Source organism: Chelmon rostratus, chromosome 13 (genome assembly GCF_017976325.1).
Source record: "Chelmon rostratus isolate fCheRos1 chromosome 13, fCheRos1.pri, whole genome shotgun sequence".
NCBI lineage: Eukaryota > Metazoa > Chordata > Actinopteri > Chaetodontiformes > Chaetodontidae > Chelmon > Chelmon rostratus.
In genome coordinates, this window is record NC_055670.1 from 10751320 (window position 1) to 10763519 (window position 12200).

Consider the following 12200-nt stretch of genomic DNA (forward strand, 5'->3'; position numbering starts at 1 on the left):
TTTATATGATATCGAAGCAGAACAAAAATTCACTGCTTCTCTGGTTGTACTGCATGTCAATAAATGTTTTGCAATTTGAACAATGAGGTCCACTTCTCAGCCTGTCAGAACAGTGGCGTATTGTCTTGTGTGGCTATTCTGTGGACCTTTTTCTTAAGTTCAAAAAAATTATTGCTCTCAGGATTATCTCTGTTCCTCATAAACAAACAAAAGTTCTGTTAACATCCAGTATTAGCAAGATTGTGTGCATTCTTGAGCCCTTGCAAATGTGTAGAATGCATTTTGTTCCACATAAAAAAAACATTTGGAAAACTGTTCCAAATTCCTCTTTTTAAATCCTGCATTGCTTACATCCATGCTTACTTGCTAGCAGTCTTCTTGAATCCACATTACCACCATCGACTGTCATTCAGTGGAAATACTGGAAACCAATGGCAGGATTTAAATACTCCGCCCACATGCTGCAGCCTGTGGATATGTGTCCTCGTAGGCATGCGCAATTTAGACAAAACAGGGAGCCACTGGAAATACCATTGCACAGGAATCTGTCTGTTGGTTTTTAATCTGTCTCTTGAGTCCCTCAACTTTATAGAAGTGCAATGAAATGATGCTTATGAACACAAATGAAGCATAACTACCATATTTACAAAACCTTGAGCTTAACTGGATACACTCCTGAATCGAAGTTGGTCCTCACGTCTTTTTTTTGTAGCCTCCTTACTGTTAATTTTGTTACAGTTTGTATTCACTTTTCCTAATGATGAAATGAATGACTTACTTGCAGCAGCAGTGCATTGCCATTTCACGCATGAATATATCCTAAACCAGTCGCCCTATCATCAAAACATCAGCTTAAAGTGTTATGATTGCAAACATATTGCTACCCCCGTCACTGCAATTTATTCAGAGGGTGTTGAACACTGAGTGAAAAAAACTGTAGTTTTCCTGTGTTGGATATGATTATTTTTGGTTCAGTTATTGTTAATCTACAGCATCTACGACAGTTCACATGCATTACCATAAATGAGTTATACTGCTGTTCCATTGACCATTACATGCATTATATTTTTAAAAGTTGCTACCAGTGTTTGGTTTTCCCACTTTAACTCCGGCTACACAATCCTGCTCAATCAACGCATTCCTTTGCAAAAGTTTAAAGTGGCACTCATCAATATTCTTATTTTTAGAATGCATCAGATCAGTGTGTAATGTGACAGTTGTTGCTCATAGTGACACAGAATTATCACCCCATTGTACAGATCTCCTCAGCTTTTTAGCGTCTTTTACCCATTGTTTTCATTTTCTGGGCCGCAGTTCTGCTCTGATCCTCATTCGGAGCTACAGTGGGTCTGTTTTCAGAAAAAAAAAAAAAACTCAGAAAGCCCACTGTACACTATCTGCTCACTACTCAACACCATGACAGACGAAGTTAGCCACTAGCCAGAGAACATATTGGAGCATTTAGCACATTAAGAGGCAGATATTTCTCAGGTGTTGGTGGAAACCCCCTCAGAAAATATATAGATGTGAAAATAGGCAACTATCTGAGAACAGATTTACAATAACAACTTTATAAAGTGGTAACATGTCAGGTGTTTTCAGCTTACTCTGCCGCCTCTGGTGACCAGAAAACATTTATATACAGCTTTAAGCAAAGACTTTGCTCTTCATTACATACAGCATATTTAAAAAGTGTAAATAATATATATATATGACATTAGTGAAAGTAACAAAGTCAGAGGATATGAAAAATATGTTCAGTTCCACTACTGTGTTTCTTTTTGCTGTCCTCTTCCCTTTCACTTTCCCTTGGACTTCACTTCATATTGTGAGTCCTGGCTTTGTAAGGGTAAGGCTGATTATAGCGTCGTCGCTCTCTATTAGCAGCTTCCAGGCAATTTTCATAAATATCTTCTGTTTGTTCCTGCTGTCGGAAAGACAAAGGAAGAAAAAAATGTCAAAATGAACATTTTGGCTTAGTAACTGCCACCCTGTTTGATTCCAGTTTCTTTGCAAAGCATTGCATTAGGAATTATCTTTATTTCACTTTCTTATGAAATGGATCCACTGAGAACATCCCGCCTTTATAAATCCTACATACATCCTGTATGTAAGTTGCTACTTCTCAAATGACAAGGTTACAATTATTATATTTACCATTTCTGCCGTTGGAGAATGAATGTCAGTTCTGTAACAGAGAGTGACATTTTGATTACATTCTAGCAGTATAATGGCATTAGCTATTCATCTTTATGAGCATAGAATCATCTCTTAGAGAATGAATGAAGGCAACTGCAACTTACTCTGTACGCCGTTTGCAGGCCCTTAGCAGAATGGCCAAAGCAATTATAAGGATCAGGCAACACACACAAGGCACAGCCACAGCAATCACAAGCTTTTTCCATTTTTTAACGTCCACATTCTCTGGGGGGGAAAGATAATTCACTGTGGGTCTAAAATGCAGTTAAATACAGCTTGTCGTGTCATACAGGAAGCTGACATAGTCTTTCAAAAAAGCCCCAGCACAAACACTGTGTGCCAAGTTTCAGTTACAACAACATCCAAGTTCTAAATTTGAGAAGCCATGTTTGTTGTTACAATAACACAAAGTTAAAACCGCTCCTGTGAGGCTTCAGTGAGGAGAGTAATCGCAGTATGCAGTTATGGAGTCAGAACTGTGTAGCTCTTTCATTCAGTTTCACCTGTGTTTACTCTGTGGATAATGAATAATGCATTCACTCTGTTCCCTTTTACATCCTCGTTCCTTTGTTGTTCCCACAGGGATTACTCCTGTTTCGTCTCATCTTATAATTTTAGGACTGGGTAGCGCACCTGTAATTATCAGCTCCCACGTCTGTTCCTCAGGTCCTGCAGCCGTGTTGGTCTCACAGGTGTAGTTTCCAGTGTGAGACTTCTGGGCTCTCTCTATGATCAGTGTGTGCAGTTGGCTCTCTGACTCTGACATGCGTATGTTGAGGCTGAGCGCTTCTGGGCTGACGTGTAAGGGTTTCAGCGGGGTGAAGCTGAACAGGGTAACGTCGTTCATTTTCCATGTCAGCTGAATGAGCTTGTTGATTGACTTGTTCCGACAGTGCAGGATCACTCTGCTGCCCATCACCTCTGAGATGGTTTTTCCTTCTGTGAGGAGATTTTCAGATGATAGACTGAATTTTCACCATAACCCTGTTATCACCATTGCCCTTTACTACAGTTAAATCAATAGCGTGTGCACATCTTGTTAGAGAGCTAAAGGAATAGCTGGACATTTTGGTAAATATGGTTATTCGCTTTCTTGCCGAGAGTTAGGCGAGAAGATCGATGCCACTCTCATGTCATATCTGTTAAATGTGAGCCCATTAGCTTAGCATAGCAGAAGACAGGAAAAAGACTGCTAGCCTGTGCCTGTCCATCTGCTGTACAAGCACTCTTTAAGACCACAAACTAACACCTACTAACTAGCATGTGAAAAAAAAAAAAAAAAAAAAGTGTCTCAGTTCATTTTCAGCTTCACGTTTCCTCTACAGACATGAGAGTGGCATCGATCTTTTCATCTGGCTGTCAGCAAGAAAGCAAATAAACATATTTACCAAAATGTCCAACTACTCCTGTAGCTCATACTCATTGTCAGGGAAATGGTGTGAATGAATTTTACCTGCCGGTGAGAAAATCCAGAACATGCAGCATATCAGAGAAAAGGTCCTGTTGATGCCCAAGCATTTAGAAAAAAACTTCATCCCACCTTGAAACAAAGATAATTCTGTTTTAATTGCATTTGTATTTACACTGTAAACAGGAAAGGCTCACTCAGATTACAGTTTTCCTTTTCACAAGTACCCCAGCCAGTATACAGTTAAATACAGCCATAACAATGAGTCTTAGACTAACAAACTATAAAAAAGAGTGCTAATAAGGATCAATTACAGGATCACATCCTTGTGTGAACAAGATGTGGTATCATAACTACCATAAACTTACTTACCGGTAGTGAGTGTCTGCTGTTTTGTCTCTTTCTCTGGTTCTAAGCTCCTTAGCTCTAAACTGCAGCTTTAATTTAGGCACAAAAGGGGGGAAATTATGTATAAATGATAACAATCACAATTACAACTCACATTTCTGTATAAATGTGAAGTGCTACGATTAAACCTAGCCCGACCCCACACACCTACAGCAGAAATGCTTTCCATACAGGAAATGAATATAGAGACGACTTGCTGGTCTGTGGCCTGGCTATGAGTGTGTGTGTGTGTGTTTGTGTGTGTGTGTGTGTGTGTGTGTCTTTTATGGTGTGAGCCTTTACTCAGACATTTGCTGAAGACAATGTATTGCAGAGTCTTTGCCCTCCTTGTATCTGCACTGTTCTACCCATGACCTCCTGAGTGTGAGAGGCTCAAAACCATGTTTTCTTTTTGTTTTTCACGTTTGAAAATGCACCAAATCAAATGACAAATAATTTTTCCCTGTCTCCCATCAAGTATAAGCCTGAAAGTGAAGCGAAAAGGGACCTTGCATCTTCATTTTGTACACCTTGAAAATGAAAATACACACTGAGCCGTGCGCATTTGCATTTGAGATGTCATGCCAGCTCATATCAAATGAAAATGAAATGGGAGTTTGCATTTTCATTTAGACAATTGCAGCACTCTCACAAGCTTGCTTCGTGAAGCCACCCAATATAAGTGCAGGGCAGGATGCAACAGCTGAAATGAGTAATCCAAGTTTGTGGTGTCTGGAATTTTCGGTCAACCAGTCAGAGTCTAAACATAGTTGTGCTGTTTTGAAGAGCCACATCCCACATGTGCAACAGACCCACCCAGTTCCGTGATGACAGTCATTGCTTTTGGGTGCTGGTTCCTGCTGGTATTCCTTGTATCACACTCCTTTGACAGTTTGGCTTGTGCAAACACACTGTAGTGCAAACACGACAGTCTCTTTGACATCATGATATTCCTGCCCTGGCGAAGCTTTCCAGGGCCCTCTCAGTCAGAACAGGTCTCAGGCTTTTTTGCGGCTAATCTCTGCTTCCCCTAGAGGTGTGACCAACAAATTACTAAAAGATTGGATAATATGGCAATTTAATCTGATCTGAGTCTAGCAATTAAAGGTTACTTGTGTACAACAGCAAAACTAAAATATGTTTTTCCTCCAGAGGGGTAGCTCAGCCAGAGAGTGCAAGTGGGCTGTGGCTCAAGTGAAGCCCGGCCTTGTGCACGTCCTCGGTGCTCAACCAGCTGCAGTCATACTCACATACTCAAACCTTGTCTGCATGTTTTTTTGTTTTTGTTTTTTCATGTAAAAAAAAAAAAAAAAAAACTCTTTCCAGCTGAGGTAATATTCTCCTTAAAACAAGCTGGAATTAAACATCAAAAATAAGACAGTACAGCTCAGAGCTCTCTCTAGGAAACAGCATCATATTATAAAGAATCAGGTATCTATCAAGGTAACTAAACATGCTTTTTGTACACTAACAATACTGAGTTTTACATAGCATGTTTTAATGATGAAAAGCAACTCTTAGTAGTTTTTGCTATTACTTTTCTAGCACAGATTTAGGATACACATTCCTCTGTGTTGCACTGATGCCAAAGGTCTAAAAGTCTTAAGAGGCCTCTCACATAACTGCCCATAGCTGGTGCTCCGGCTGTGCATTGAGCTGTGAGTTTTGCAGTTTAACTTACGAGTATGTGATTGGTCTTCTAGGAAGTTCCATTAACTTAAGAGATTAGATGTCATATTACAGCAGTGAGTTAGGTTCTCTGCATGATACATTTTGATTTTGACAAAACAAAACTGTGGCTATTTACATTTTTATATGGCTGAGACAAAACTCCAATGGGATGGAAGGCAATATAGTGATATAAATGTTAGGGCTGTCTGTGTGTCAGCTTGTTTGGGAGTTTTTCTTCCTGTTTCATGGCCAAAAATCAGTCAATCAATCAATCAACCAATGCAGCTTTTAAAAAAAACAGTAAAGGAAAGGGTTCACTTCTGCAAATGAAACTGGTTGAAATAATCTCTAAACTCAGATCTAACTTAGCCCTTATTTTAACCTTGCTACACCCGATACCTTGTTAGAAGAAGGACAGGCTGGGTGCAGCAATAAAAATACCTTTTACAATACTGCCCCTTAGTGGTGATTGTATCACAAACCCCTCTACCCTTCATTCCCCAACAGGTCAGAATGCTATTTCAATGAACCCTATTTTCTTTAATGTGACCTCTAGTAACCAAACATGTTTCATTCAAGTCAAACAAATGAAGCCTTATATACTGAATGTTTTCAACACTTTCAGTCCTGGTGGAGCATGACTGTAAGAGTTCTAAAGTGGAGTTTACAGGGTCTCTCTGTGCTGATATTAGTTTCCTCCCACAGTCCAAAGACATTCAGATTAGGTCAAATGTAAATTTATTGCCTTTAGATGTGCATATGATTGTACTATATGTACTCTGAGGTTTGTCCAGTGTGTGTGTGGACAGGCTTCAGCCCCAGTGTTTATGTTTATTCTGTCATCTATTCAGTTTTGTCGAAGAATAACCAGTGTGGTAAAACCAAACATATGATTAGTAGCATGTTATTATTATTATTATTATTAGTAGTAGTAGTAGTAGTAGTATTGTTATTATTATTATTAGAAGTAGTAGTAGTAGTAGTAGTAGTAGTATCAATAATATTAGTAACATGCTGCTATTCATATGTTTGGTTTTAGGAACTAAATAGTAATAATGTTAATAACACTAATTAAATGATTATTAATGCAATGATATTGTATTAATATTCAGTTAAGATAAGACTTCATTGAACCTCGGGGGGAGCGGTTAATAACTCAATGAAGAAAAGTAGACAGTATGTAAAAGTATATAATGTGTAGATTCTGATTTTGTACATTAGCTTAAGTACTGTATAATTCTGAATGCACACTTCCTTGTGATGGAGTATTTCTGCACTGTGGTATTGCTAATTTTCTCAGATCTGAGTATTGTGTCACCACTGGTACACAGAGTAAATGCCCAGGTTTCTTTGTAATACTCTGTATCACAGGTTTTGTCACTGTTCAAGACTACTTTAAATTTCTCATTAGTTTAATGTGTTAATGCAAAACAATTCTGTCAGTTATCTAAACAAAAATATTGTGTGTGTGTGTGTGTGTGTGTGTGTGTGTGTGTGTGTGCGCGTGCATGCGTGTGCAGTTTGCAGAGAAACACTGACACAACACTTCTTGACCACGTGTGACTTTTTATTGCGTTGGTTCACATTCCAAAAGAAGATACTGCCACACATCTATCAGCAAAGAAGACTACAAGTTAGTAAAAAGGATTTTTTTTTCTTTCCAAAGATTAATCACGTCTTCTTACAAACATACAGGCGATGCAATAGTCTTAAAATACAAAAATCATACATTACCAGTCATATCGATGTACACAAGGACCAGCATCATGCTTTGATTGTAACATTGTTGAATGCTTGAATGTGTTCCACAGTTTGATGATTTATTGAAGGCCCTCTTTGATTCAGATTCCACAGCATTGGATTATGGGAGGAGAAGGGTGGCTGGGGGTCACAAAGGGGTCAAAGCTGCCTTCTCTCTCTGAGATTCTCTCGAACCATTTGATCATACCCCCAAAACCAACACTGTGAGGTGAGTGTGTGTGTGTGTGCATGCACAAAGGCACATGAGCATAAGCCTGCACCATGTGAGTATGTTCATGTCCGTAAACATGCAGCTTTAAGCTCTCATATCTTCTTAAAATCATTAAATTATCATGTTCGTACTTCAAATACCGGCTGTTTAACCATCTGAGCCGCATAATAGAGACATGTTTCCGTGTGTGGGTTGGTGTGTCTGCTAAGGGGTCGCATGCAGAAATGAAACTCAGAATAAAAAATAAAATAAAATAAAAATAAAACAGCAAATAAAGCATCAAGTTCACGTAGGTCCCAGAGCAATATAAGCACTTGCTACAATCTTACAACATCTGAGAATTTACATTTACAGATAAGGCACAGGAAATCATACAGTGGGAGCTGTTTGAATAAACAAAGCCAGAGAATGTGAGAGGAAGATTTGTGATAAACCTAAGGCATACTTTCAGGCTTAACGCACTTTGTATTTAAATACTTGCTATTGATTCACAATTAAATTCATCTTTATCCAGATTGATGCACAATACTGCAGTGTGGGCATTTTCTCTTTACTCTGTTGGTTGTGTGCTGAAATCGATATTGTAGTCGCAATCATAACTTATGTGATTCCTCTCGACAGTGAAATAACCAAAAAAAGCTGTTCTGCACATTATGTACATTATCAGACATGAGATAGGGCATTATGTACAGCGGGAGTTGCCCCTGGTTGTTTGTTTCTCTCTGAATTTCAAAAGCATGTCATGAGTATTGTGTTTTCTTGCGGAGTGAGTAACCAGCTACGGTCGCATAAAATCAAGTAGAAAGATTTTTTTCACAGCCAGGTCAAGGATGCTTGTTTTCATTGATGAGCGCGGTTTCTTTTATTGTCTCGCTTCCAACAATACTTTGTGCTGATGGTGCATGATCTTTATCGCCCGGACGCCTGTTTGTACAGCACGAAAAGAGAGGATTTGGCCTGAGGTCGCTACTATAGTTCATTCTCTGATAGGGCAAAATGAGCCCTGCTCTCTTCCGTGGACAACTGATATCACAGTACACAGTCCTACTGAAAAGGCTACAATAACAATAAGTAAATCTAAAATGCAGAGAATCACATTGAAAAAAGACATTCAACATGTGGTCTTTTTTTGTTCGTTTTTCCGCACTAACTCAGCTCTGGCTGTGCTACATGGTATATAAACATGAAAAGGAGAGAAATGCTCTGAAATTGATGCACATCTCTCTTCACTTGAAAGAATCCTGTGTAAATGGATGCATAGATGAGGTGTTATGAGGGTTAAAGGCCTTGCACAGAGTCTAAACCTCTGAATGTGCAAAAGAATAAAAAGGTATGCTCTTCTAAACCTGAAAATGGACTTTTCTTCTTCCTCTCAAAGAGCTGTATACCTGTAAATGTAGTGGCACTTAATCGTGTGATTCGTTTATATGCGAGAGCCCTCTCACCCGCGCCTGTGCAGCCACATGCTGCATCTGCAGTACGTCGCTGTCCGAATGGGAATGAAAGTCAGTGCCTAACTACAGCGAAATAACTGATGTGCAGACACACAAGTATATTATAACTCTCTTCCCCCTATCTACTCAAACCCCATGTAAAAATGCCTAATCCTCCATTGTATATGATTAAAACTCTTTCAATAGAAAAAGATGTTTCTAAAAATTGAACATGGATTTTCATCAAGTAAAAACATTTCCCCCCTGCATGTGTCCTTTCCACATTTTTTTTAAATATAAGAACACGCTTAATAAAAAACCTACTCCTCCCCTCTTTAACCTCTACTTTTGTATTTAATTTTTATCACAAACACGCAGATTTTTTGTCTCTTTGTAGAACCGTTTTAAAGGCTTTAATCTATCCCTGTTAATTTGGTTTTTCATCCTTTGTTTTTTTTTTTTTGACCTGTCTGTTCAAGAGTGTGCGTTGTCTTGAGTTAGGTGTGTGTGTGTGTGCTCTCTCTTGTGTTGAACATTTGGTGTGTGCAGGTGTACATGTGCTCTCTCTCACAGGTTCATACGGTGAGATCGTCTGACCTGGCCCTGCTGCTGGCTTTGCTCAGTCGGCTCAGCGGTCTGGTGTCTTCTATCGTATCCGTGGCCTCCATCCCTGCCTCCGCTGGAGTTACCCCCTCCCCGTTCACCGCCTCCTCTACCTCCACATCCTCATCCACAACCGCCTCCACCGCCACCTTCTCTGGTTCCGCCTCTGCTGGCTGCACCTTCTCGGCCTCCTCCTCCTCCTCCTCGTGTAATGTCACCCCCCCTGTCTCAGTGGTCTGGGCGTAGGAGGGCAGAGTCTCGTCATACACCTTAGAGATGTCCTCCATGGGTAGCACCTCCTCCGCCTTCTCCTCCAGCCCCTGGAAGGGTGGAGCCCCCCTGCCAGCCTCCATGCCCACCTCAGCCAGCGGGTAGAGGTGAGTTATGGGGGGAGCTTTCTCCTCCTCCAGCAGCCTGTAGCCTTTCGCTCTCTGCAGGGAGGGCACAGCCAGGGAGGGCAGGCTCTTCCCCTGTGGCGGCAGAGGGGCCGAGCCCTCGCCTTGGGCCGGGGCTGGGGCTGGCTTGCGAAAGACAAAGCGAATCTTCTTCAGGCCCAGGTGACTGATCTCCACAAAGTTGAGGAAGAGCGAGACACAGGCCACAGCCAACATGAAGATGATGAAGACGGTCTTCTCGGTGGGGCGAGACACAAAGCAGTCCACCGTGTTGGGGCAAGGCCAGCGGCTGCATTTGTACAGCGGCAGGATGCGGAAGCCGTACAGGAAGTACTGGCCCACCACGAAGCCCACCTCAAACAGTGTCTTGAAGATGATGTGGCAGATGTAGGTCCTCAGCAGGGTGCCCTCCAGCCGGAACTTCTTGCTTCCCTTTGTGCTGGTCTCCTTAGTGGTGCGGACACTTCCCTGGTCGGGTGCCAGAGGGAGACGCTCCTCGCTCAGCTCCTGCTGCCGGCTAAGTTCTGCCTCCTCACGCTCCTTGCGTTTCTCCTCCATGTGGACATGGTGCACGGCGTGGCCTACGTACACCAGAGACGGCGTGGACACAAAGATGATCTGCAGCACCCACAGGCGGATGTGGGAGATGGGGAAGGCCTCGTCGTAGCACACGTTCTCACATCCGGGCTGCTGTGTGTTGCAGACATAGTCAGACTGCTCGTCGCCCCACACGAACTCTGCCGCCGTGCCCAGGATGAGGATGCGGAAGATGAAGAGCACCGTGAGCCACACCCGGCCGATCACCGTAGAGTGCTCGTTAACTTCCTCTAAAATATTACCCAGAAAGCTCCAGTCACCCATGATCGGTCCGTAGCACTGCGAAATGAAGGGTGGGGTAGGAAAGGACACAGAGGGTGCAGACAGACAGGGAGGGTGGGGTAGGCAGGACAGACAGGGGGAGGGGAATAGAGTGCCAAAAGTAAGAAATGTAAAAGAAGAAAACTTGAACTTGTCAAAAAACAAACCTAAGCCAAAATTTCATGCTACCACACGTGATTCTGTTGGAAAACCTGAAGAACTTAAAACTGAAAAGTGGCGTTCGAGTTCATTACAATTCAGTAAAAAACAATCAACATAAGGCATCAAACATGAATTTAACTTTTTAGCAAGGTATTGATTTTTCCTTTCGGAAGGCCGCTTGCTGTCAAGGTAAACACCACGAACTATGTGGAACATTAACAGTGGTGCAAACCAAAAAATCTCCTGCTCTAGCTCTTTCAAAAATTCCTCTCAAAACTCCCGATTAAAAACACATAAAGAGAGATCAATAAGTAACAGATAGTCCCCCCCATTCTGTAAGGTATGATATAGGTTAAATGTAATCAAATGGGCAACTTGCCACAGCTGCGGCTCCGGCGAAGTTGAGTCCTGTCCCGTTCTCTTGGCACCCGGCAGGGAAAAGTGAACTTTTTTCTGCCCTCTATCCCACCTAAAGCCCCGTCCTTGTCGCCCCACTGAGCAGATGTGAATGAATCGGCTCTGATGGTTGGTTTTTAGTTTGCTGCAATATTTAAGCTTGGAGCCAGACGGCCTTTATTTGCCGGGCGACGTGTGGTGACGCAGGAGACAATAGGATCAACAGAGCCAGAGCGGGGATGTATGGGAGCAGGCCTCAGGCTCCCACACCAACATGGACACTGTACGGCCGGGGCACCGAGTCCACAGCAGAGGCATTCAGCTCTGTGCGTGCAACTTCCTCACACATATGTACTGTATGTAGAAGCGCACATACAGTAGATGAAACAACAACAGCAGCTTCTGTGCCTCCAGCTGTGCCCAACATTAGAGCAGAGAGGCAGGTCAGTGACAAACTATCAGGCAGGGATGAGGGAGAGTCCTCGTGCATTAACTCTGGACGTTGTTATTTATACAACTGCTCAGTGCAGGCAGCGCTAGGTGCAGCACCACCGTGGCTTTAAATAAGATTAATGCTCTGGTGTTGAGCCTTGGAAGTTGTTTTCTCATTGTTTTTAGTAGAGGTGGTGGCCAATTCTTTCTCATTTTATTTTACTGTCAGATCTCATACAGCTTTGTCCACCCTGCATGAGCTTTACAAGACCACAAATTAATGT

General features: G+C 41.9%; 3 protein-coding genes across 3 annotated transcripts in view; 1 reads left to right on the plus strand and 2 right to left on the minus strand.

Annotated features, from left to right (window-relative positions):
- si:ch211-214p13.3 (nectin-1) overlaps positions 1-10969 on the plus strand; it is a 30379-nt gene extending 19410 nt beyond the window's left edge. The window contains exons 9-11 of the transcript XR_006007294.1: positions 7186-7298; positions 7511-7634; positions 9644-10969. The gene's annotated coding sequence lies outside the window, so the exon portion shown is untranslated. The remainder of the gene's footprint in view (positions 1-7185; positions 7299-7510; positions 7635-9643) is intronic.
- LOC121616170 lies at positions 1435-4174 on the minus strand. The gene is made up of 6 exons (XM_041950845.1): positions 3980-4174; positions 3653-3739; positions 2833-3138; positions 2304-2424; positions 2158-2188; positions 1435-1927 (listed from the first exon to the last, which is right to left on the minus strand). The coding sequence occupies exons 2-6, from the start codon at positions 3732-3734 to the stop codon at positions 1817-1819; spliced, it is 651 nt and encodes a 216-aa protein (XP_041806779.1). The 5' UTR covers positions 3735-3739; positions 3980-4174; the 3' UTR covers positions 1435-1816.
- On the minus strand, positions 9646-10929 carry LOC121616168 (gap junction alpha-8 protein-like). Its single transcript, XM_041950843.1, has one exon. The coding sequence runs from the start codon at positions 10927-10929 to the stop codon at positions 9646-9648; it is 1284 nt and encodes a 427-aa protein (XP_041806777.1).
- Positions 10970-12200: the final 1231 nt, after the last annotated feature.